A 26,197-nucleotide genomic window follows, 5' to 3' on the forward strand; every position below is an offset into this window, starting at 1 on the left:
CAGCGGGGAAGGGGCGGGGTGCCTCTCCACACGCGCGGCTGCGCACCAGGGCCCCCGTGCTCCCGGAAGCGCCGCTGCCGCGCCACGTCCGCGCCCCGCGTGCCCCGCCTCCCGCAGCCGCCGCCGGGCGGGGACCCTACGAGACCCGAGCGGAGCGCCATGGGCCGCGCGGGCTCGCACCCGGCCTCGGCGCCGCTGCTGCTGCTGCTGGTGCTGCTCCGGGCCGAGCGGCTGCCGGGCGCCGAGCTCACCTTCGAGCTGCCGGACAGCGCCAAGCAGTGCTTCCACGAGGATGTGGAGCGGGGCGCCAGGTTCTCCCTGGACTACCAGGTGAGGCCGGCCCCCGCGGCGCCCCGCTCGGTGGCCGGAGGGGCGCGGGCCCTGCATCCCGGGCAGCGACCACACTGGCCGCCGGCGCGCCCCGTCCCACGCGTCTGGGGTCCTTTGTCCCGTGTGTACTCACATGCGCCAGTGGGGAGGAAGTGGGTTCGGGGTGTCGTTCCCACGCTGCTCCGCGTCTGCAGCTGGGCGTGGGGTGAGCAGAGCTGTGGTGTTGCCACACGCCGCTGCCAGCTTCTGCCCTCCGCTCCCCTCTCACAGACCTCAGGGCACGCGGTGGGGGCGGGCCCCGGGGGCGGGCAGACCTAGGGCTGGGGGCCGAGGGGGAAGGGTCCCCAGGGCAGCCCCCTGCTCGTGGACACTCCGGGCGTGAGGTGGCCTGGGCAGCAGGAGTGAGGGCAGGCCGTCCGTGGGTCCTCGCCGTCCAGAGCCGTCAAAAGAGGCGTGTACTTGGGACAGCGTGGTGTGGGATGGCCCCTGGGTTGCACGGCATATAAATTGCGGCTGGGTGAACCCCACCCCCACCCACCCAGGCACAGTCACTCCAGAATGGTCATTATGAGACTAGCGGGGCCTGGGAGGTCGCCCGGTCACCGCTCGGTCAGGAATCCCCTGTAAAGAATGGTCAGCACGGTGTAAACACCTCCAGCAACAGGGCACTCACCACTTCACAAAGTAAATTCTCCTCCCATCTGCACAAAAAGGAACTTGTGAAGTTTGGAAGCAGATAGAGGCTGCTTTGGTTCAAGGGACTGTGTCCCTTGATGGACCTTGGTTATAGCCCTTGACCGCCTGTATGACCCTGCTGTATGACATCTTTCTTAGGTTTATAAAGCTCGTTTGAACTAGGTAATTCCCGAGGACCCTCTCAGCTCTGATTGCCACTGAGTCTATGAATGCTTTAATCTGTATTTGCCTTCTTGCATTCGATCGGTAATAATAGGAACGTTTACTAGACCCCCTCTGCAATCTACTTGAGCTTGGAGCCTCAGTCTCCTCTTCTGTAAAATGGGAAGGATCAAGCTCCTTGCACCCTTGCAGAGCAAAACCTTTGGGAGTCAGGCAGTCAGGGATTCAGATCTTAGCCCTGTTACTTTCAAGCAGTGTGACCATGGCCGATTTCCTGAATCTCTCTTAGCCTCAGTCTAGTCCGCAGTAAAACAGAGAGGGCCCTAGCACCTGCTTTAGAAAGTTGTGAAGATTACGTGGGAAAACAAAAAAGTTCGTAAAGTCTGATCCCGGTGTCGGGCCGGCCGCCCCGCTGGTCGGGGCAGACTGAGAGTGTCTTTGTGGCTGCAGGTCATCACCGGAGGCCACTATGACGTGGATTGCTATGTGGAGGACCCCCTGGGGAACACCATCTACCAGGAGACCAAGAAGCAGTATGACAGCTTCACGCACCGGGCCGAGGTCAAGGGCGTTTATCAGTTTTGCTTCAGTAATGAGTTTTCCACCTTCTCTCACAAGACCGTCTATTTTGACTTTCAAGTGGGCGATGAGCCCCCCATTCTCCCAGACATGGGGAACAGGGTCACAGCTCTCACCCAGGTGAGTGGACGTGGGCCGGCCTGGGCCGGCTCAGCCTTCAGCCTGTTCCTCCTCTTCTCTTCCCGTCTTGGCCCACGCTCAGCGTCACCACCCCCTCCCCTCCCCCCAGCCGCCGGGCTGGGAGACTCAGGGTTGCTTCACCTCTTTGCACGTCCGGTCCTCAAGCACACCTTCCCCTTCTGAGCCCCCTGCACTGTTTTGCCGCATCCCTGCAGGACCTTCCTCTGGAATTCCTGGGTTCCGGCTCCGTCTTCCACACAGCACCGCTGTGGAAGGGTCTTGCCGTGCCCCCCTCTGCTTACACCATATGTCTGCGTCATTAAGACCAGAGGCCTGCTTCGTATGCTTGCTCAGGTAATGTGAGCCGCTACGCCCCAGGTGTTGATGGCCTAAGGGACTGACTCAAGAATCGGGGTTTCTCTTTCTTGTCATCTGTCTGCTGTCTGTCAGGGCTTCAGGCCCCTCTGCGTCTGGCCACCAGAAGAAGGGAGCAGTGAGAAAGCCCCAGCTGTTTCTTAAACACCCTGGCCCAGAAGTGATGCGCAGCACGTGCACTCACGTCCCATTGCTGACAGATGGTGGTGTGGCACATCTGCATGCAGGGAGGCCTGGCAGATCATCATCTCTGTCATGTGTGGCTCTCGGGGTCAATGATAATCTGATCCCAGGCTCCTTCACCGGTCTCCCCCCCTGCTAGTAAAGCTCCTGCCTCTCGTGTGCAGGCTCTCAGCTTCCCGAGGCTCGCATTCCGTGTCATGTCCCTGAGTCCCAGTGCTTGGAGCTTGGCACGGAGTTATTTGTCAAATCACTGAGAGGCAGGGCCCAGGGAATCCTGCAAGACAGGAAGGACTGTGGTGGCTGCACTGTTCTTGGACCAAAGGCGGAGTGTCTGAGTCTCCAGGCAGGGCCAGAGCACCTTCTGGGCTGCCTCCAGGGGCTCCCCACTCCGTTCCTCTGTGGCTCTGCCCGTGGGTTCGTCTGCCCTCCCCATGCATGGTGGAAGGTTAGTGCTGCACGCTCCAGTATCATGGTCTGGCTACATAAGGCTATTTTAACTTAAATGCATTAAAATTAAATCAAAAGCTCCCTTCCTTGCTGGCTCTATAGCAGCATTTCTGGTGCTCAGTATCGCAGGTGGCTAGTGGCCACACATGGACAGTCCTGCTGGGCAGCACTGGGTCTGAGCCTGGCCGTGTGACCTCTGGTGGAAGATCCAGCCCAGGCGGGTTCTGTGCGGGAGCTTTCACAACCTCTACTCGAGAGTTCTGTTGTCGCTGATGAAACAGCCTCCATGCTGGAGATTTTGAAGCTCTCTAGAAGCTGAGCTCAAGGGCTTCCCTCTTACCAGTGGAAAACAGAGCGGTAGAGAAAAGCCTGCATGGTTGGTCAGTGCAACAGAGAAATTCTTTCCTGGAGCCTTAGAATTAGATTTGGTTTTGTTGCAGAAAGACTGATGACATTTCCCCCCACTACGTCGCTGGACGTCATGTTTTCCCCTGCTCAGCCTCAGATGAGGGGTTTCCTTCCACTGTGTAACCCTGGACCCCTCTGCCTTGAATGGGAGTCTGTGCCCCCAAGAGTTCTCACCCCGCCGTGGTGGGCACTTGAGCCGTCTACGCGAGGTGCTGGCTGGGGACAGCCTGAGATGAACGGTCGTGTGTCTGGCGTGGGCAGCTCCGCGGGGAACACAGCCCTGAAAACCAGTTAGCCGCGGGGCACCGTGATCAGAGCTGTGGGTTATGGGAGGGCTCTCGGGAGGGGCCGGTTGATCCCAGGGAGTCAGGGACCAGCAGGTGCAAGTGTGGGGTGTAACTTTCATTTTCTTCCCTGGTCCTTATTTTCCTTGCTCGGCGTGGGTCCCCCGTTGGCCACCGAGTTCTCACTTGCCCCCAGACCTCTTCGAGCTCAGTGGTGGCTTAGGGGCCATGTTTTCTGGCCCCAGAATCCATACTAGGATGAAAAAGCAGGATCCAGAGTGACCACGGTCCAGGCTGGGGCTGTAGGCCGCGGGGACTTGTCTCCGGCTTGGGCTCCAGCATGACCAGGCTCCCAGGAGAGGCATGGGCTGGGAGGATGCCCCCAGGGCGGCCGAGCTTCCCGTGCTCAGGGCATCCTGAGGGTCTGGGCAGATCCTAGCAGAGGCCGAAGCTCTCCAACGGAGGTCAGAGGCCCGGGGCTGCCTCCGTGGTGGCCTGGGGAGGGGTCGGTGTTTCCCTATGTCTGCTCTGAGGTCAGCTCATGCTTGCCTGTCTCTGCGTTCTTGAAGTCTGTAAAGAACCAAGTTCTCCTGCCAGTGGAGGCCCTGAGGAGGCGAGGCCTGGGGGAGTTTGCTGGGGGTTGCATCGCCAGGTGGTAGGGACAGGGTGGGGTGGTGTGACAGTGGAGGAAGGGGACAGCCCCGGGAGGGGGACAGGTCATGGCGTCTCCAGGGACTGACTGTCCCGATGGAACAGTGACCAGAATCCCTGGGCGGGGGGGGGGCTCGTAGACTCTGGAGAGCAGCCAGGGCTGGTGGTCTTGGCAGAGTGGAAGGCTGCGCCCCCGCCCACCGGGGCCCACGGCCCTGGGAAGGCAGGGCTCTTCCAGGGACAAGCGATTCTGCTGGCCTCCTGCCCGGTGGGAAGCAGGCTGGACGGGTTGCCGAACTGAAATGTTGTGGTAACAGGCCAAGGAGTGCCTTTCAGACAGTAGGTCCGGTGGAAGATCCCAGTGGGTGGGACGGAGCCCGCTCTTAACGGGAGCGGGACGCTGCCGGGGGTCTGTGAATCTCGTGACGTGTTGCTCTCGGGTCTCCTGTGGGGCCCGCGCCGGGAAGGCTGTGTGAGCACCTGTTGCCCTCTGGGAACTGGCCTCCTTCGCTGTCATGGATCTGATCTGAGACTTTAAAGTCGCCGCGGCTTGTCTTCCCAGAACCGTGGTGCGGGTCTCTGGCCTGTGACCTCTGACCCGGGCTTGAAGGTGGTGCCTTACATGGCATCTGGCGTGTCCTCTGCACCTGTGACTTGTGAGTCCTCCCTGTTCCTCTTCTTCGTCCCTCCCTCCGTTTGCAGTGATTCTGGACCCTGGGAGGAGGCTGGACATGCCGGCCTGCACTGCCAGGCCCCCAGGGTGCTCCCAGGTCAGGTGAGCCCAGCGTGCGCAGAGTTTCTGAATGAGCTTGGGACAGAAATAAACTTAGTGGATTTCTAGCCTGGAGACCCAAACGAGCCCTTTTCTTGTGTTTAAAAACAAAGTCTGTGTATTTATGCATACTAAGTGCATGTGCATGTCCATACGCTCACACACGAGCACATGCACATATGTGCGTGTGTGTCCCCATCCAACCCCCTATTTCAAGGATGACCTGCCTGTCGCTGGGTCCTCTCAGTGCCCAGGTCCGCTCTTCTGCCACCATAGAGCACAGCCCCCTCCAGACTGGCTCTCTCCGGCCCCTCTCAGTGTCCTGGCTACTGGGGGCCTCGTAAAGTGGGGTTCTGAACTTGCCATCCTGCTCACAGTACTTTGCAGTGAGGGGTCCATCCTGAGGCCTTTACTGTGAGCCCCTCCCCCATGCTTCTTCGCACACATCCCTGAGTCCGGCGGCCCTCCCTGTGCCTCACCTGTGCTTCTGTCGCTCGGCTGCCTTCTCTCCCCTGCCCGTCCACCAGGCGCAGCCTCGCCCGTCTTCCCCTCCCCTGCCCGTCCGCTGGGCGTAGCCTCGCCCCCCGACCTGGGCACTTTCCGTGGGAAGAGCGCCTCCCCCTCCTCCTGCAGGATTAGCAGCTGTCCCTGGGCGGTCCCACAGCTCTGGACGCCCACCTGCTGGCTCCTTTCGGGATGCATCCAGTCTGTTCTCCTTTAAACTTGTTGACATTCAGGACTGTGTCTGTGACCCATTTGTCTCCTCGTTCCTCGGGCCCCGCACAGCGCCTGGGAGCTGAGGAGGGATCGCTGTGCATGTGAATGAACATGTCAATGGACGTTTCGGCCATGAGAGAAAACCCCGCGTCATCTGAAATTCCCGTCTCGTTCTTATAGGCGCTCCTGCGGATCCCCCGGCCCCTGTCGGTGATTGTGGCCTTGCAGGGATGGGCAGGCTGATGTGAACACAGGACCAGTGTGACCCTCCACATCTCCCTGTGTCCTAGGTAGTGACCGCAAGTGAGCAGAAGGAGGCTTCCGGAGATGCCGTATCTAGATTTGGCCTGGACACAGGCTCACAGGGGTCAAGCCTGACCTCACACTGCAGCCGCTTCCCCGGTCCTTCCCGGGTTGGTCCCCCATTCCCTCTGTGATGGTGGCTGTGACTTCCTGAGCTCTGGAGGCGTCAGCGGAAGAGCTGGGGGAAGCGCGCCTCCAGCAGAGAGCTCTGTGCCCTGAGTGGTCCTGCTGGTGGCTGTCACTTGGAAGTCTCCTTCAGGGTCAAGTCTGTGATGTCAGGAACCTTTCTGGGATCGGTTGGCCATCTCTCAACATCAAACAACTATAGGTATGAGCTATCTACTAAACGTGGGGCAGGTAAAGATACCTGGCACCGACCAGTCTGGGTGTGAGCCCTGGCCCACGATCACAGGGCACGCAGGATGCCACCAAGAATGCAGGATAAAGGCACCCCTTGGGGGACCCACTGAAGCCCAAATGGGCCTGTTCTTTCCTGTGGATTCTGCCCTTCCACCCCCTGTCCCATGGAGCCCCATGAATTCCATGTTCTGCACGGTGACCTTGTCACTGTTCCATCTGTGTGGCTTTTCCCCATGGGCCAGAAGGACAGTTCTGGCCCCTGTGTTTGGAGGGAACCCGTGGCCCTGGGAGGTGGGCCGCTCATCAGGCAGATGCAGGATGTGGCCTTGTAGGAAGCCCTCATCCTTCCTCACGTGGTCCAGAGTAGGGAGTGCCCAGCCGGGAGAATAAGCCAACAGGACTGCTTGGCCGGGGTCTCTCATTGGTCTCCTGGACACTGTTCAGTCTGTGAGAGAAACGGGGGTCTTAGGGTCGGTCAGGTGGTGGCGCAGTGACTCGGTCTCCCCTCCCTTCTCACGCTCACTGTATGGACAGGTCACCTCTGCAGTCTGGGGACCGAGGCAGGTATCTCCTGGACGCTTTGTGAGCTTGTCTAGCCTGAGAACGTGTTGTTGGCGTAGAACTTTGTAGGTTTTGCATGAACTCATGACCTCCCATGGGCGCATGGGTTAGTTCTTCGCTGACTAATGACGGCCTCAGACAACATCCCTGTATTGTCTCTCGCCTGGCAGGGTCCAGGCCGGGTCAGGGTGTGGCCAGTGGGATTTCCTCATGAGGCTCTGGGAGGGATCTGGTACCACACCCGCCGGGTTGTTGGCGGGTTCAGTTCCCTGCAGCAGAAGGTGCTGGGGTCCTGGGGTGCTGGGACGGTTTTGGCGTTCTGCCTGGCACGCGTGGTGTTGGACCAGGGAGAGGAGGTTGCAGGTTAGCATGTGTCCCGCGTGAGCATCTGTGTGTAAGCACGTTTGTAGGTATATATGCTTTGGTGTGTGTTCCTGTGTGTGTGTGCATATGTGTGTACGTGAAACTGTCCGCAGCAACTGTAGCGGAATGGGGCGTCCCGCACGATTGTGGTTTACTTCTCTGCTGTTAGCTGTGTGACCTGGGGCCAGTCCCACGGCATCTCTGAGCTCCAGTCCCCTCGTCAGCACGTGGGATGAGCGGGCTGTGGGGAGTCAGGAGTGTCAGCACGGGGCGGGCGTGAGAGGCGGTCAGGGCGGGTCCTGATGCTGCCACCTGCCATGGGATGCTGGGCAAGGGCCCTAAGCCCCCCGAGCCCCAGGTAGGCTGAGTGCAGAGGCTGAGCTGAACCGTGGCCTCCCTTAGTGCACACGCACAGTGCTCGCTTCAGCATGGGCGCCGGGGGCCACGGGGGCTGCGCGTGGATTCCTCCCTTCCTGTCTAGCGGAGACTGGGACCGCCTCTCTCTTCCTGCCCAGATGGAGTCCGCCTGTGTGACCATCCACGAGGCCCTGAAGACGGTCATTGACTCCCAGACACATTACCGGCTCCGCGAGGCGCAGGACCGGGCCCGGGCCGAAGACCTCAGTAGCCGGGTCTCATGCTGGTCCATCGGCGAGGTGATCACCCTGCTGGTGGTCAGTTTCAGCCAGGTGCTGCTGCTGAAGGCCTTCTTCACGGAAAAGCGAGCCAGCCCCCGGGCGCTGCACTCCTAGGCCCCGCCCCCAGGCCCCTGCTGGGCCCGAGGGCCAACCTGGGGTGGGGCCGAGCCCCTGGGGGTGGCACCCAGCTGTTTTCTCCTCGAGCCCGGCCGCCGGCGATCTGGAGTCAGCTAGCCGCATTACGTGGGTCACACCGAGAAAAGCGTACAGTCAGGCCCTGACTGTGGTGGGGGGGGGGGGTCTGGTTGTAGGGGAAGCCCAGGTGCCCCGGCCTCATGGGGCGGCTACCTCTGCTCCACGGTGCGTGGGTCGTCGGGCTCGGGTATGTCTCCCTCTCTGATTTCATCTTGTTTCATTTTTCCCTCCCTTCCCCTATGATCCTCTGTCTTGTTTCTCAAATTCCTCATATCAGTGAGATCATATGATACTTGTCTTTCTCTGACTGACTGACTTCACTTAGCATCGTACTCTCTAGTTCCGAAAACACTCAGATATTGAAAATAAAAGGATGAACGAGACTTGCCAGGAAAACATCGGCCAAATGAGAAATAAGGTAGTAAGCCTAGCATCGGACAAAGCATAGTTCTTGGGCACACTATCTCACTAAATGGGAGCATTACACGCTGTAGTCATGACACAGTAAGAAACACACGGACGTCTCCATCCCCAGGCCCTGGCATGGCTCCTGAAACTCTCACAACTCTCACAACATCTAATGAGGCGACTCGGGGGGGCTCCTGGATGGGGAGCCGGTCACGGGAAAGACCCCCGCCGTGCTCAGAAGTTGGGAACTTTCAGCCCCATGCCCCATTCTCCAGAGGAGGGGGTTGGAAAAAGGTCACTCCAAGGATGGATCGTGCCTACGTGGAGAAGTCTCCATGAAAACCCCAACAGTAGAGGGTTCAGGGAGGTTCCGGGCTGGTGCACAGGCAGGGGTGCTGGAGAGGGGCGCCCCTGGGGAGGGCACGAGCTCCACCCCTCCCCACACCTCGCCCTATGCCTCTCCCCACTGCTCACCTGCCTCCTTTATCATATCCTTCCGTAACAAACCGGTATGCAGTAACTAAACTGCTCTCCCGAGCTCCGGGAGGCACGAGCAAATCAGTGGAGCTTGACAAGGGGGTCGTGGGGACGTCCAAGCTGCAGCCGGGGGTCAGAAGCGCGGGGGTCAGAAGCACGGGTGACAGCCTGGCCTTGCGACTGGCGTGTGGCCCAGGGACGGTCTGGTGGGGCGGGGCCTGTGGCCTGTGGGATGTGGTGCTGTCTCTGGGTGGACGACAGGGGAGTGACGCCGTAGGACACCCCGCTGGTGCTGCGGAGTTGCTCGTGGGGAACCACCTGCCATCAGAATCTGAGTGTCTCATGTGCTAGAGCACAGCAGACGCGAGGGAAGACCGGGTGCCCATCATCAGCGGATGTGGCTGAAGAGCAGCATGCAAGCACCTGCAAGGACTCCCCTGCTCAGAAGGAGAAGATCTGGCCCTTTCCCGCCAGAGCCCCACACGCCCGAGGCCTCAGGCTCCAGAGCGACGGGTGCAGGAGCTCTCCTGCTGAAGCAACGGGGATGAGCTGGCGGTGGGGGGGGGGGGGGGCTCAGGGCACACGAAGCTCCTGTTTTACTAGAACCTTCCTCCCTTTAAGACTCTTGAAAAGGATCGATTTTCTCTTAAGGATGACAGTGCTCAGTTTTTATGCCCGGATACGGACAGCAATCACTGGATAGCTGATTGTCATCGGGAACGCACTGCCTTCGGAGAGGGTTGGCCACTGTTCTGGGGCGGGACGGGCAACTCCCCAGACAAGTCAAAGCCTGCGCCCCGTTCCTAGCTGTCACTGAGCTGCAAGGGGGCAGCGGTTGCCTCCTGTAGGCCCCGGGTCCCAAGGGTCCAGTCTCTGTCCTGGATGAGGTTCCAAGCAAAAGCCTCCGGTCTACTGTTTATGGTGTTTTATTCTGGGCTTTCACGGTGTATGATACGGAGCAGGGAGAAGCTTCATTTTCCTCACTGTCCGAGTTTCGGGTCCATCTGGCCATCGGGAGAACTGTGGATGATGTGGATGGAGCCCGTGGGCCTCCCGGTCTGCCGGGCTGCCACCGCACCTGGATGTGCTCCTTCTCAGCTTTAAACCCCGCATAGCCCCATCCTCTGTATTCTAGAGAGTCCTCAGCTCTGGAGAGCCGCGAGCCAGGGTGCACACATGCTAGGACTTCACCTGCAGCGCATCTGCGGGGAAAGCCACTCCCCTATGACATTTCTTTATGCAGAATTACAAGAATGCAGACAGAACGTTCTTGGCCAGACTCACACGCAAGCACAGTCCACACAGGCGAACGACAGGTTACGGAACAGGTTTGGGGAGCACCTGCTTTTCCAGTTCTGGTGCAGTCTTGGGCTCAGCTCCTCCCTGTTCCCCTGGGACCCGCCCATTGGACCTTCTGGGTTACGTGGGAAACAACCGTCTTTCGCTTCATGTAACTCTAGACATCAGCCTTTTTCACCCTCAGAACTGCTGAGCCGTTGCAGTTCCTAATTCTGACACAGCTTGATGCTGTTTTGCTTCTGCTGGTTTGTGTTTCTCAGTCCAATATTTGGCCACAGGAGAAAAGAGGTTTCACATATGGCTTGCTTCTTCACATTCGCTATCACATCCTGGAGAAATCCTCCAAGAACTTGATCAGACTGTTTTCATCATTTGTAGGTCTATTTTTGGCTTTTGATAGCACATAGGAACCAATGCAGTCTCAGCTGAGCGTGTTCAAGCCAGACTCTGGTTTTTCTGAGGCTCCCAAACCTCTGGGTTTGAAACCTCGCTGAGCATAAGCAACGGCAATAGAACATTCTCAAATGAAGTGAAACAGGGTGGCGTCTCCTTCAAGCGTGGTCCGGTTTGAAACCAGTCTGGTTAATCGATATGCACTCTCCTGAGCTCTAAGACACTGGAGAAAATATGTCCCGCTAAGCACTTGCGATTATCGCGAGTCAGGAGCAGGCTTGTAGATGACACACGAGTTTACCTAGTAAGCTCTTAGTAGAGGTCATGGCGTGAGAGTAACCGTGCTAAGAGAAGGGTCTTGGACTTCTGACGTAAGAAGGCGGACTCCTTCCTCTTCTCCCTCCCACCCCCTGTTGTGTGAGATAAACCCAAGCAGATGAGAGTAAAATAGAATTTAAATCCCTGAAACCAGAGAGAGGTCACAGTCCCAAATTACTAGCTGTCAAATTCGGTGATACACGAAAGGGTTGGGGGAGGGGGGAGATGCCTGGAGCGGTTGTAGCGGGTTGAGACTTTCCTAAGAGAAGGAGGCCTTATCCTGAATGGCTGAGCAGCAGAGCCTGGAATGGTACTTCTAGGGGCCGTGTGAGCGGCCGAGGTGGCCCCCACTCGAGTCCTCTCCTCCCAGGGGTGAGTGGGTGCGGTTGGAGGAGAAGCTGGTCAGACGGGTGGGCAGGAGACGGGGCAGGTGGAGGGTGGGGGCCCTGGGGGCAATCTGCTGTGTAGCCAGGATCACACCAAATCTGCCCCCCGGCAGGAAAAAGGCAACGGGGCTTTAGAGAAGAGTTACGAGAACTCGTAGACGAGGTTATACTACAGCGGAAAAGATGAGAAAGAGCTGTCAAGATTCAGGGAAAAACGTAGAAGAGGAAAAACCGTCACAGAAAGGGTCATCAGTTTGCAGATGCCAGGGGAACAGGTGCGGCCGGAATCTCAGGGAGGGAGGCTGGAGAAAAGCCTGGAAAGCCCTGAATAAAGCGGACAGAGAACTCAGAGCTGGATGTTACTGGGGACAAACTGGGACAAACGGAGAGATTTGTACACCAGAGCGACTCCATCATGCAGGTCTGGGTGTCCCTGAAGAAGAAAACAGAACCACGACAGCAAAGACCAAAGAGCAGGTAATCCACGAGAAAAAGAAATCTGTGATTTCCAACGTTTCCAGGACATTTACTGGAGAAGACTGTGGAGTGGTGTCCAGGAAACTGCAGGAAAGAGTGCAGACCCAGGAAAATCGGAAACTGCTCACTGCCATCCAGATACAAAGGCAGCAGGTGATGATTTTAGAACTGGAAAGTCCGAGGGGGACAGCGCGCCTCTTCTGGAATAAACTGCCGGGGAGGAGCCCCCGCGAGCCAGCGCAGGAGAGAAGCAGCACACAAAGGGCACGCGCGTTTCTGCTAGCGCTTCGTCCATGATGACGCCCACCCGGGACCAGGGAGCCGGGGAAAGTCTGCTCAGAGTACATTGTATCAATCTCCATCACCGAACAGTGATTTAAAAATACAGCAAGTTGAGATTGAGAACTAGAGAGTGAGGGGAGATGGGCAGAGGTGCAGATGCTCACTTCCTTATTTTTCCTGCTGGGAATTTAAGAAATAATCCTCATTATGACAACCACAGAAGAAATTACACTGCACTCTTACTGTGGGCCAACCATCATTTGAAGCGCTTGAGCTCTCCAGACGGCTCCATGACATGGGGACTATTACCATTCCTGTTTTATAGTGGGGAAACTGAGGCACAAAGAATTTATTCAGCTTCCCCTGCAGCCATCTAGCTCATAAGAGTAAAATGAGGGATGCTCTTTAGTTTTCTCAAGAGTCCTTGAAAAAGAAGCTGGATTCATAAATGGATTGATAAAATCCATTCCTTTCTTCTTCTCTTTTTTTTAAACAGAGAGAGCTCCTGATTCTATCCTTTGTGAGTCTGGTTCCACTGAGGTGGGACATTTCTTGTAGACTGGCTCATGAGAAACAGAAATGGAAACAATAGGGTTTATTACAGGAGATTTCCTATAGGAATTGGCTCACACGGTCATGGAGGCAGAGAAGTCCCCGGACCTGCCAGATGCAAGCTGCAGTAGCAGGAAAGCGAGGGGTGTTGGTCAGTCTGAGGCCGAGGGGGCCGTGCTGCGAATCCCGATGTGAGCCCGAAAGCCTGAGAACAGGGAGCACCGTGTCTGAGGGCGGGGGCAGGCTGAGTGTCCCAGCTCAAGCAGAGAGCAAATTCACCCTCCCCCACGGCGGGGTGAGGGTGGTAAGTGTGGGGAGCAGAGTCAGACCCCTGTCTGACTCCACCACACCCCACGTGGCCGCAGGGTCATGCACCTCTGGGTTGAGTGTCTTACTTCTGCGGTGAGAATAAACTCTCCAAAGGGAAATTGCACAAATGCTCCCAGCAGACACTGTTCTAAGTACTGTATTTAGCACCTTGATTGTTTTTTTCCATAAATTCCAAGTGAATTTCACCTTTTTCTTAAAACTGCAACGATGTGAGAAGTGACCACAAGAGGACAGTATAGAAACACCAGTGAAGCTCCGTTTTCCTTTTAAGGGTCTGGCTGGTATAAACCGGTCCGCTTCTGAGCAGGGAGAAATGTGTCTGCAGAGAAACTCAGTTGACGGGCATTATTCAGGGCTCTTCAGTGTATCACAGAATATCAGAGGATGTAAGGGTCGTTGAGCAACGTCTTGGCTGCAACTTCGTGGTTCTTCCTGAGCCAGAACCTCGCAGCTGAGTCAGCCTTGAACTCCTGACCCCTGGAAAGTGCGATAAGCACGTTTGTGTTTGCAGAATCGGAGATTAGTCTGTTAGGCGGTAGTAGGTGACCAATACACCGGGCATGCCGTCAACAATGAGCCAGCTGTGCAGGTGCTGCTGGGTACAAAGGAAGTCATTTTTCTAGGTTTTCCCTCATTAAGTGTGATCATTTTTCTCTATCTCAGTTTGACATAACTTGGAAGCGACATCATTCATTCATTCATTTTTCAGTAAGCACAACTGCTGGGAAGAACGGCATCAGTAAGAAAAGCCAACCATTCCTTCATGCCCCTGCTCACTACTTCATGCACCCGTGGATTCATTGAGGTCGGGGCTGGAGGCAGGGCAGGGCCCGCTGGGTGGAGGGCCAGAGAACCTCATTGGAGCAGGTGGCTCCTGGGCTGAGGCTGGGAAGCCAGCAGGGAAGGAAGAGAGCGGGAGGGAGCAAAGGCACAGGGGTGTCCTGCAGCCTGAGTGCTCCGGAAGCCAGGACTCCAGCTGCCCCGACCATGGGAGGGGAGAGGAATGGGTGTGCGAGCGGCAGTGGGGATGAGGGGTGGGCGAGGGCCAGCAGGGAGTGGGGCTTCATCCTCGGAGGGATTTTAGGGGCAGGCTTTGGGAAGTCCGCTGGCTGCCCCACAGAGAGGCTGGTGGAGGAGAGAGACGTGAGCAGAGTGGTAGCTTCCAGGCCCAGGAGGCTGGAGAAGCAGAGTGCGCGGGCACTCGCTCGCTCCCTCACCCTGGGCCGCCGGGGAAGGTCCTGCCTGACCTGAGCAGGGCTCATCCCCACGCAGGCGGAAGGCACCTTTCTTTCTCACAGATGAACAACCGAAGGCAGGAGCCCCCTATCCATGCTGGGGGGTTCTCAACAGGGAGGGGCTTTGCCCCTCAGGGGACATTTTGGCAAGGTCTGGAGATAGTGTTCGTTGTCACAACTGAAGAAGAGGCTTCTAGTAGCTGGGGTCCCGGATGCTGCTGAACATCCGACGGGGCACAGGACGGCTCCCACAGCAAAGCCGTGGATGACCCAAGATGCCGGGGGTGCCTAGGTTGAGAAGCCCTGGTCTATCCAAAGATACAACGAGATAAAAAGGAAGGAAACCTGGAAAAACACATTGAAAATGGAAAACACCAAAAACGTTGGCAAGGGGCAGATAAAATTTATGGCCAAATATGTCATTATCAATTAAAAAATAATGAAGCAATTGCCTTTATAAAAGAAGAGTTAGAAGCAGAGATACAAGTGATAAAAGAACTAACCGCATCTATCTGACAAAGGTAAATGGGCTAAACTCATCTATTTGAAGACAAAAGGTTGGCTCACAAAGCAAACATCTCCTACAATTTACATTGTAGACAATGTGTGCTAGAAACACAGCTGGAACAAAGTTATCCTGCAAACTTGAGAATAGAAGGATTGCCAGAGGTGTACCATGTAAATAAAAAACAGGAAAATAAAGTGATGGTCCCAAGTTCAAGATCAGAAAAAGTTAATCTTTGCTTCCTACTTTATGCCAAACAATTTCCAGAGAGATGAAAAATTTAAACATTAAAAAGAAAAAAAATTAAAATAAGCTTGGCCTGGTGGGTGGGTGGGTGACATGACATTTTGCTTTTTAAATGTTTTTATTTTGAAATGATTATAAATTCACAGGACGTTTCAAAAGTACTACAGAACACCTATGAGAATAGCCGAATCCAGAACCCTGACGACACCAGACGCTGGTGAGGACGTGAAGCGTCGGGAACACTCGTTCGCAGCTGTTGGGAATGCAGCGTGGTGCGGCCACCTGGAAGACAGGGTGGTGCTTTCCCACGGAACTACACACACCATCCAGCATCTTCCCTCCTTGGCGTTTGCCCAAAGGAGTTGAAAACTTACATCCACATAAAACCCGGCACACGAACTTTATTCACAGTTGCCAAAACTGGGGAGCAGCTAAGATGCCCTTCACGGGCATGGAGAGAAAACTCTAGTGCACCCAGACAGTGGACTATGAGCCAGCACCGAAAGGAGATGAGCCAGGAGACCTTAAAACCGTGTTACCAGGTTAGAGCAGCTATTCTGAAAAGGCTGTGTATTGTATGATTGCAACCATAGGACATTCTGGGAAAGGCAAAACCGGAAATAATAAAATGACAAGTGGTTGCTGGGCTGGGAGGAGATGAACAGGCAGGGCATGGAGGATTTTTAGGGCAGCGGAAGTAGGGTAATGATGGATATAGGGCGTTCAATGTTTACCTGAACTCATAGAACACAGAGCGCCAGGAGCGAACCCTGAGGGAAAATGTGGATTTGGGGTGATTACTAAGGGTCAGTGTAGGTTCATCCTGGGTAGAAATGTAATCATTCTGGTGAGTGATTTGATGACGTGGACGCCGTGCATGTATAGAGGTGGAGGGTCTGGGGGAAATCTCTGGATTTCCCTCTCAGTTGGGTTGTGAACCTAAAATTGCACTAAAAAAAAAAGAAGTCTAGAAATATAGTTTTAGGAGAGATCTGGTATCCCCTTTGCTCAGTTTCTGTCGATCGTCGCGTCCTGGGTAATTACAGGAGACTTTCAAAACCGGGCGTTGACGTCGGCGCCGCGTGTACAGCCCCAGCCCATCCTGTCACACACGCGGAACCACCACCACCACCTGGATCCGGAACTGTTCCCTCACCACGAAGACCTCCCCCCTGCCCCCCCACCATCTGTAACCCCCAGCAGCCACTTACCAGTTCTCCATCTCTGTAATCGTGTCATTTTGAAGATGCATCAGTGGAATCATGCAGTTTGTTGAGCTTGGCTTTTTTCACTCAGCAGAATGCCCTTGAGACCCAGCGAGGTTGGCAGGTGCCTTTACTGGTGCTTCCATCTGACTCTGTGTAGTAAGTATCCCGTGGTGCGTGTGTACCACAGTTTAACAATTTACACACGGACAGACATTGGGCTTGTTTCCAGTGTGGGGCTTTTTCCAACAACTGCAGTGAACATTCCCATTTCGGTGGGATTATATTCCAAGGGGTCCCTCTGGTTGTGCTGTGGGTGGATGCGAGTTGGGGGGCTGAGGCCACCATATTAGTCTGGGCAGAGGTGGCAGTGGCCTCAGCAGGGTGGGGGTTAAGGGTCGGGCTCTTGGGTTGGGGGCACCAAAGCAGGAGAGGAGGGGTCAAGGACAACTTCACGACTTTGAACGACTGGGTGCAAAGTGGTCCCGGTTATGAGGTGGGCTTGCCTGTGGGAAGGAGAGTTTTCGGGTGGGAGGTGGTGGGGGCAGACCCAGGGTCTGGGGCCCTGTGAGCTACTGAGTGAGACGTCGACTTGACAGTGGTGCCAGGTGGCAGTCAGGCCAGAGGGAACTGCGGGACTCGTATACGTGTAGAAGACCGTGTGCCAACGCAGGCCATCGTGGGCGAGTGTGGAGGGAGAAGCAGGTCTGGAAGCTCCGGCCCTCCAGCTCCCAGGACCAGCTGCAGCGAGAGGGACACCCCCGGAGAAGTGGCAATCCATGACAGGCGCAATTTTAGGACTGGTGGTCAATTCAGTATCTGCTTATTGAAAAGATGGAAAAAATCTGTAATAACTAGGGCTTCACAATAGATTCTCTTCTCTTCCACTGAAGAAAATACTTCATAAAGTGAAATGGGAAAATTGATTTAAAAAAAAAACCCTTTTTGGCACAGACTGTTGGTCCCCCCCCAGCCCGGAACAATCGGTAAACTTCCCCTAGGCCTGGCTTCACCCCCATTCCCAGACTCTCCAGAGGGCACCCCCGGAAGGCTGGCGTTCCCCTCGTGCTCTGATCCCCGGTGAACAGTCCGGCCTTGGCGCTCACCTGCTGCGAATCTGCGGCCATTTTTCAGGAGACGAATGCTGCCCGGCGCCGGAATGTAGGGTGTCCTGCGGTCAATCCCAAATCAATACGGTCTCAGATGCAGCCACGCTGGGGAACGCTTAAGACATTTACTACTGGGTCACATTCCTTTCAAGAACTGATTTTTCTTTCTGCACTCAAGCCCTCCAAAGAAAAGAAAAAAGTCATGATTTTAAGAGAAACAAAATAATCTTTATTTGTCACTGAGATGATTCTCGTTGTGGAAAACCCGTAGTAATTAACTAAAAATCTATTAAGACTAATAAGAACAAAGAGGCTGTTTAAAAATGTATACAAAATCAATATCTTCTTACAAATTACTAAGGATAGCTGGTTAGAAAACTTAATGGTAAAAAAAAAAAATCCCAATTGCTGTAACAACAAAAAATTATATCTATTCTACCACTAGAGGAAAAAGCTTTTTAAAATGTGCAGGAACTTTATGAAGAAAACAACTTTCTTGAGAGCCAAAAAGAAGGATATAAAACATGGTCCAGAGTGTGGTCCCAGTTGGGGTTCAAAGTGCACACACACATACACATTTTTTTTGCAGAGACAGAAGTCCAGAAAGAATATCCTCAAGACAGCACCATGTTTTGTTCCTCATTGGTAGATCACGTGTGATTTGCAGATTTTCTGTTGTGTTTTGCTCATCTAAGTTTTCTACTCTTTATAAAGTTTCTGCTCTTTATAAAGTGAACATGTTATTGTGTAATAGAATAGAATCTAAAAAAGGAAGAAACAAGATCGCTACCTTCAGCAAAGCCTGACAACTCCACTGTCTCATTTTGCTGGCCCCCAAATCCATGTGTTGTCACCTGCTTCTTCGGCCTCTCAGCGAGAAGCCAGTGACCCCGGCTTTCCCACGGATCCTCGCCTGGATGATCACGAATCCGATTTGGAAGCGTGTGTTTGGGATCCCAGAGATGGTGGGCGGCCCCTCCGTTTCCCCTGCACAAGCCCAAAGTGACAGCGAAGAACCCGACTTGCAGGAAAAGGACTTCCCCTGGACAGCTGGGGTGTGTTTTCTGAAATTTCAAGGATTGGGGCTCATAGCTGCTTGGACAGTAGGAATGTGTGTGAAACTCTTCGTGGGCCTATTCCAAAGGCCCCAGTGTTGCCGTTCATTTCTGTCCAGAAAATGAAAGTCAGGGTTTGGTGGTTCTTGGTTGGAGCAGGGTGGGGGAGGGGGAGGGGACAGGGAGAGAGATGACCAGAAGACCCTGTCCCCTGACCAGCAGCCTCCTCGAGTGCACTGACTGCAGCTAGACAGAGCCCAGGGAAGGTTTCTGCCCAGCGGGCAGGCCCAGGACATGCCCGTCCCCCTCCCACCCGACGCCTGGGCGTGACCCCCCCCATGGAAGCCCGACAGCCCATGGCGGGCCGTCGGCCTTTGCTAAGAGCGAGCCACCTGGACTCTTGGCCTCTTACTCGTGCTTCACATTCCCTGGAAAACCGTTCCAGTGACAGGAAGAGAAAAGAAAGGAAAGGAGCACGCAGGAGGGGGGCCTCGCCGTGCAGGTGCAGGGAGCCCCAGGCCCACCCCGCCGCCCGCCGCAAGGAGCAGGATGGAGGCAGAGAAACCCCATGCAGTGTCACCCTGCAGGGGCCAGAGCTCCACGTGTCAGTGGGCTCCGTAGCTTCATATTTGGCATATTCTGCTCTCTCTTTGGGAAGGACCTCTGCTGGGGCAGAGAGGCAACACCAGACATTTCATAAGTGCCCTCCACGAGTTATCTTTCCAAAGGCTGTGACGGATCTGCGGGGGGACCGGGTCGGTGTGGCTTCCCTTTGCGACCCCTGTCCCTGGGCCTGCGTCCCTACCTGGTCTCAGTGGTGCGGGAAGTAAGCCTCTGCCAGTATCCCGTTGCCGAGCACCCCAGGTCCTCTGAAATGAGCTGCAATCTTGGATCAATCAAGTCAACAATGTGCACGAGACCAGGAAGTCAGCTGTGACTTCAGAGCCCACCCGGTGGGACGATTCAGCTACCCTGCGATGCTGTGGCTCACTGGTACGGTGACGGCTGCCCGAAGGGCCCTGTGGACGTGTTTCCAAATCCGGAGGTGGTGGGGGTGGCCAGCACCGGGGGTCCAGTCGGAGGGTCCCCTGCAGCCCAGGATCCGGGTGGGGGGTAGGTGGCCAGCCCAGCTGGAGGCATGAATGCCACGCCAGCCTATGCCAGCCAGAAAGAAGGTTCTCAGAGTCCCAGAAAACCAGTCTGCCATCAAAAGCAGGACTCCAGTCCCCAGGGGTGCTGGCAGTTCAGACCTGCCGCAACCAGTTTTCTGCCCGCTGGACCTCTCCGGCGTCTGACCCTGGCCTGGAAGCACACGTGGAGCCCTGCCGAAGACACGGCAGGTGTGAGAGCAGGAGAGACGGTGGTCATCGCCCCATGGTCTGCCCCTGGCTCAGGGTCTGGGGTGGGGGGGGCGCCGGCCCGTACGCGCCACCCGGGAGAGTCCGCTTCAGCGAGCCGGCCTCGGCCCTCACCTGCCCGGCTCGTCGTCCCCTTCCCCGAGCCCGTCCTTTACTTGCCCAGCTGTGGTTTTCAGGATGGCATCTGCTGCCCACATCCCAGCTGGGTTTTTTTTTTTTTTTTACGAATTCACTGAGTGTTTGGGAACGTGCCATTTACTTTTTACATTTTAAGTGTGAGGTTTAACAGTCTTCTCAGCCCGCTCTTCCTCGTTGTCGGGAGCGGTGGCCTTCATGGAACATTCTGGTGACCTGAGACAGCCCGAGCATCCGCCGCTGAGTTCAGTAAGGGAGGATATGGCAACACTGTGGATTTCCGTGTAGACGTCACGGAAGAGGGCATCAATACTGCCGACAGGCGGCCGAGCCTGCGTGCAGACTAAAGCAAACTGCGGAGTGGAACGTGTCCTCTCAGCCCCGTTGTAGGAAAACCACGTGTACACATTTATAAACACACCCCCGCTCTGTGTATGTGTGCGTACGTATGAAATGTCTGACAGGACGCAGCGCCTATTGGTGGGGACCCCGGCAGGGGCGGTCGATGTCCCGTGTTACACGCTTCCACACTTGAAAAAATAACAAGTGTGTTATTAGTTTTAGAACTTGACACATTTTTTAAGCAAAAAAAAAAAAAATTCACAAAACATGCTCTTCTTGAATTCACGTCCTTATTTGCCTTTGTCCTTTGGGGTCCTGCTGTCTGTGAGGGTACCCTCAGCCCCTCCCAGGGGGCTGTCATGCTGGGCACTCACGGTCCCCTCGATGTCCCAGGCAGTTGGAAGGACACTGGCCTGGACATCAGGAACCATGGGATCCACTTCTTAATGATTGCAGAGCATTGCAGAAATCCCTTCTGCTTTCTGAGCCTCAGCTTCCCCATCTGGGAAGTGGGTGTGTTGGTCTGTCTGTGGTGTCACTGAGGTCCCTTCATGCGGTCACACCCCAGGATTCTGAGTCTTTGACTGTCCTCTTTGAAAATTTTGCATCCGTGTCCTTCTTGGGAGACACAGTGTTTTATTAGAGCCCTTGTCCCAGCTTCCACAGAAGCACAGGTTCGCTTATCAACCATACAGCAGACCCCAAGGGATCAGACACTGAAGGGTGCCTGTTTCTGTGGACGGGGTGGGGGAAAGACTGGGGTGCGGGGGAAACCCCGGGGGAACAGGCCTGTGCTCTGTCCTCCACCACAGGCCCAGAGCACAGGCCTGTGGGTCTGGGCTCCCTCTGAACAGCCAGGAGAGGCAGCGTGGCCTGATGGACAGGGCCCAGGGCTAGGAGCCACGACGAGTGGGTGGGACGCTCATTTCGTCCCTCCCAAGCACAAACCTTTAGGTGTGTCCTTCTATTTCTGGGGTAATAGGGACCAGACCTACAGGATGTGAACAGGCAAATGACCCACAGATGGGGGAGTGGGGGCTGGAATCCATCTTTCATGACTGTCACCTGTGGCATTCAGCTTCAAGGTCAGGAGGTCAAGGACAAAGTCATCCCCAGCTGGGCCCAGAAGGAGATCGTGGGTCTACCCCAGAGCCTCTGACCACTGCCCCCCCCCCAATATTTCTATCGGTGGGAGATACATTACTTGCAAAGATCACAACATTGACTTCTCTCTGCTATACCAAGAAGGTAGCCCCATGCAGCCTCCCCTGGGTGGAGGGGCTAGGTCTGTGAGTGGGGCAGCTCGTTCTCATGCTGGAAGGAGGGGTGGCAGAGGGAGGGTCTCCCCTGTGCACACGCGGCCGGCCCCTCTGTACTCCTCCACGGGTGAGGACAGTGCAGGGGACTGCGTGCCTCATCACATGGGCTTGTGTGGTTTCCCCAACAGAACCCGTGCCTTACACTCATCCCAGGGTCAGGTTCTCCACGAGTGGACCCTCGTCCTGCAGATTTCCTCCACTCCAGAGCAGGTGTGGCAGCCCGACATGCAGAATGGATCAGTGCTCGAGTGATTAGCCTCTTCTGTGCACAGGGACCATGCTTGCTGAAAGCCGTGAGCAGTTCTTGGTCCTTGAGAAGGAAATAGGGAGTGTCTTCATGAATATTAATGATATCTAGTAACGAGCAAATGACATTATTGCTTTCATTTCTGTGTTTGTCACAAAAAGGACAAAAATAAAACCTTCCATGTTGTCAAGTTCCTAGACAAATAATTTGGTCCAGGTGGCTGAGACGGCGATTTTAATATTGCGATATGTCTAGGGGAAAAGACCCCTCATCCGTCCTCAACTTCCCAGGGTTATCCTGCGGTTCTGGAGTTCTTTACCTTGTTCTGAATGATAAGCCCAAATACAAAACATTCAAAAATAAAATATGCAAATATAGAGAGAGCCAGACCTGACAGTCACCTGTTACCCTGGGAGGGGCATGGTGGCAACCGCATTTTGGAATCTGTCAATGACCATGACAGAGCTGGGTCGGCGCTGATGCTGGGGACAGTGACCAGTAGAAACGTGGTGGTGGCGTGGGAGGGTCTGCCCTGGTGTGAGCGGTGGCAGGAGGCCTAAGACAGGAACACCCAGCCGGGCACCCAGTGTCGGCCTGCTAACAGCAGCCGCCGTGAAGGGGGCTCTGGAGGACACACGATGTTCCAGGAGAGCTGGTGTCAGGCTCCGCCTTCACCCCCTGGGCTTCTGGGTCCCGGAGCTGCCAACCTTCCCCGGGTGGAGGACATGGCTGGGGACCTAGAGGCATCTCTCACCAAGTAGGTCTCACCTGGCACCTGGCAGAGTCCTATAGGATGCAGGTGCCGCAACAGGGCTAGGCAGGAGGTCACACAGCTGAATTAGTGAAGCAGAAATTCAGCACTCAGATGGCGAGGACAGAGGAGACACGTGGAAACGTGGTGAGGCGGAGGACCATCCCGGCGAGTTACAGCTACCCTGGTAACGCGGAGATAGCGGGCTGGCCAGTCAGCCACCCTGGTTCCCATCTGGTGCTTGTCGGGTGTCCCGGGCTGGGTCCGATAGCTGGTCACCGTGCCCCCACTGGCAGCAGGCCCGAGACCACCAGGCACTCCCCTGCGGTTGGCCAGCTCCATTAGTACCTGGCTCGGGGCGGGGATGGCACACGATGGCAACGCGGGCGTCTCAGCAAGGCGGTGTTGGAGAGAACCCACGGCAGGGACTGGGCTTGTGGCAGGTGGTTCTGGGGCGAGTCTAAGGGGCTTTCTCTGGGGTGGATGCCGCCAGGAAGCAGGGGTAATTCTGTGATTGGGGTGTGTTAACGAGTCTGTTCTGGGAGGAGAGCACGTGAGGCCACAACCATCCCAGGTAACGGTGTCGGCCAGCACGGGGGGTGGCCAGGCAGTCTGTGGCTTGGGCCGTGCTCAGGGTTGGTCCGTGTTCACACCTGCTCACGGAGTGGCTTGCTTTTGTCCTGCCCCAGCCTGGCCCAGGTGAGTGGCCTTGTCTGATGTGGGTGTTCTGTGAATGGCTCGCGTTCAAGGGCAAGCTGTGAGTGCCAGGCCCGCATGCCGCGTCAGGAGCTCCTGCTCTCCTTCTCAAAAGGAAGGGAGAGGCCCCCGCCTCTGCCCCTCTCTCCCCCTGCATCTGAAGTCACGTCTGGCAGGTGGCAACAGCCGCTTGCAGGCCCAGCAGGGTGGCGTCTGGCTACCAGGCTCCCAGGCACCCCCAGCTTCCAAGGGAGCGCACATTCCTGGCATTCTGCAAACGGCCCGGCTGTCTTGGGGGCTCCACCAGCCTCACTGCTCTGGCGGGTCTGGGGGGACTCCCTTTGCCCCTGCAACCCTTCTCACACCCCGATTTCCCTTTATAACCAGCCCTGCTATTCGATGTCAAGTGCATGCCCCTGCGTTTGTGACCTCGTTCATGACGGAATTTAATAATCAAGGCAGTGTGTTGCGGGTCGAGGCCATGGATCTGGAGGAACCCATAGGCATCCTCTGGGGTTGGTCCAGCCCTCTGGCTCATGTGGCACCGTGCAGGCCACCATCCTCATGAGCATCTACCTGTGCACTCAGCTGGGCATGGACACGTCGCCTCCGCTCCTTTGGGCTTCTCCTGCAACCCCTGAATGTGCGTGCAGCCCCCCACTGATCAGAGCTTGGTCACAGGGATGGGAGAGGCATCTGACCCCCCTAGAGAGGCAGATGGACTGTTAATGGTTAGGTGGTAATCAGATTTAAGCAATATCCACTGGGCTCTCTCAAAGCCACCTTACATTTTACTCTAAAACAGTGGAGACGGTATCTTTTAATTTGCCAAGTTGGCCCTACTTCCAGAAAACCAAACATGCCAAAATGTGTGTCCTTAAGGGGATCAATTAGGCTGCATGTTTCACCACTGAGCTCCCCGGGTAGGGTCCGAAGATGGGATGATGTGTACAAACGCATTTCACATCTGAGTCTTGGGGCTGCAGTGTGTCGTGCAGATCCATATGAAATGCCATCTGTTGGTGATAGTTGGGGACTGGGGGCTTTCGGGGTAATGCTGGGACATGGAGGAGATGCCGCATCGGGGCCCCAGGTGGGGAAGGGAGCCATGGGGAACGGATGGCTTACTGGCCCCGAGGAAAAGGGGCAGCAGGTGGGGTAGAGAATCTGCGATACAGGCTCCATTGAGTGTGGGGTACAGACACGTTGAATTGAATGACGTTCTCTTCCTGTCCCGGAAGCTGTTCCCTCCCCTCCAGAGCACCGTCCACACCCCAGCACTCCTGCCCCTTCCCTCCCCATCCCTGCCTCCGGGATTTTATCCTCACTTCCAGCTGGGTGACTAGAGTTCAGTAGAATCCTTCCAAATCCCTTGTTCTCATCACCGCCCCGGCTGTACCCGTGATGTGTGCCGTTTCGAGTGAAATTGCCGGGTAAGTCTGAACAAGGAGCTTTCTTCCGGTTTGATCTGTTTGAAAGGACACATTCACCCTTTCTTGATTCCTTCATCTGGGATTCTTCAGGACCCAGCTCTGGGCCAGTCGTGGACCCGTAAAGGAGAGGGGGATGGCGGAGAATGGAGCCCATGTGTTGCCCACGTTCCATCTGCACACAAGCTTGCACCAGACATTCCCTGGCTACACAAGGCATGTGTGTTTTGTAAACACCACTAATCAGGCAGAAAAGACCAGTCCTGGGCTGTTTTCTCTTTTATCCATAGATTCTCCTGGTAAAGAGAAGGAAAGGGTTGCATTTTCAACGAGATTGTACCAGTCTGGGAGCATAGTCAAGAACCTTCCATCAAGGCATCTTAAATCTCTTCGGTTTCCCTCTTGGGCTATTTTCGTTGGCTGTTCAATTGTCCTCAACTGCAAAAGGTTATAAATACGGTTTAATGTGAGCAAGCCCATCTTCCAGTGAATTTAGCATGCCTCCCCATGGTACTTAATCATCCGTCCCTCTCATTGCTGCAAACGGACACGAGATGAAGTGCCTGCATGAGGACAAAGTCTGCTCCCAGAGCCATGGCAGGCGACCTTCAGCTGTGCTCCCGCGGGTTCCGTGGCCTCTGCGGTTGGTCTGAGGCTTTTCCTGCCTAAAGCAAGAATCTGTTGGGCAGCTGGACAATGCATCAGGGTTAGGTGGATCCAGTTAAAGACTCCCCCAGGGAAAACAGAGTCAGAGCATGCTTTGAGATGCAAATGCACGCTTTCCTGTCCCCGGCCTCTTTCTGCTGCGCACCTGCCCAATCCCCTGCCTGATTAACAAGGGTCTGGGGGCTCAAAAAGAATGCAATACCTCAGTGTGAAACAGGAATCCATCAAAATCCTTGAGGAGAACACAGGCAGCAACCTCTTCGACCTCAGCCGCAGCAACTTCTTCCTAGAATCATCGCCAAAGGCAAGGGAAGCAAGGGCAAAAATGAACTATTGGGACTTCATCAAGATAAAAAGCTTCTGCACAACAAAGGAAACAGTCAACAAAACCAAGAGACAACCGACAGAATGTGAGAAGATATTTGCAAATAACATATCAGATAAAGGGCTAGCATCCAAGATCTATAAAGAACTTAAACTCAACACCCAAAAGAACAAAGAATCCAGTCAAGAAATGGGCAGAAGACATGAACAGACATTTCTGCAAAGAAGACATTCAAATGGCCAACAGACACATGAAAAAGTGCTCAACATCGCTCGGCATCAGGGAAATCCAAATCAAAACCTCCATGAGATACCACCTCACACCCGTCAGAATGGCTAAAATTAACAAGTCAGGAAACGACAGATGTTGGCGGGGATGTGGAGAAAGGGGAACCCTCCTACACTGTTGGTGGGAATGCAAGCTGGTGCAGCCACTCTGGAAAACAGTATGGAGGTTCCTCAAACAGTTGAAAATAGAGCTACCCTATGACCCAGCAACTGCACTGCT

At 55.4% G+C, this 26,197-nt stretch overlaps 1 protein-coding gene across 3 annotated transcripts; it reads left to right on the forward strand.

The window, feature by feature from the left end:
- Positions 1 to 103: 103 nt before the first annotated feature.
- TMED3 (transmembrane p24 trafficking protein 3) lies at positions 104 to 8,436 on the forward strand. 3 transcript variants are annotated; one of them, XR_003607611.1, is made up of 4 exons: positions 104 to 330; positions 1,639 to 1,887; positions 6,015 to 6,355; positions 7,827 to 7,910. XR_003607611.1 is itself a non-coding variant. In XM_028093808.2 (4 exons), the coding sequence occupies exons 1-3, from the start codon at positions 160 to 162 to the stop codon at positions 2,208 to 2,210; spliced, it is 528 nt and encodes a 175-aa protein (XP_027949609.1). In that variant the 5' UTR covers positions 104 to 159; the 3' UTR covers positions 2,211 to 2,241; positions 7,827 to 7,911. The 3 variants fall into 3 exon arrangements, 2 of the variants coding, with proteins under 2 accessions (XP_027949609.1, XP_027949608.1); XM_028093808.2 differs by lacking the exon at positions 6,015 to 6,355 and adding an exon at positions 2,103 to 2,241 and having other exon boundaries at positions 7,827 to 7,911; XM_028093807.2 differs by lacking the exon at positions 6,015 to 6,355 and having other exon boundaries at positions 7,827 to 8,436.
- The last annotated feature ends 17,761 nt before the right edge of the window (positions 8,437 to 26,197 follow it).

This window comes from Eumetopias jubatus, unplaced genomic scaffold (assembly GCF_037043125.1).
Source record: "Eumetopias jubatus isolate StellerSeaLion01/CBP00866 unplaced genomic scaffold, mEumJub1_p1.0 scaffold_7, whole genome shotgun sequence".
NCBI classification, from domain to species: Eukaryota; Metazoa; Chordata; class Mammalia; order Carnivora; family Otariidae; genus Eumetopias; species Eumetopias jubatus.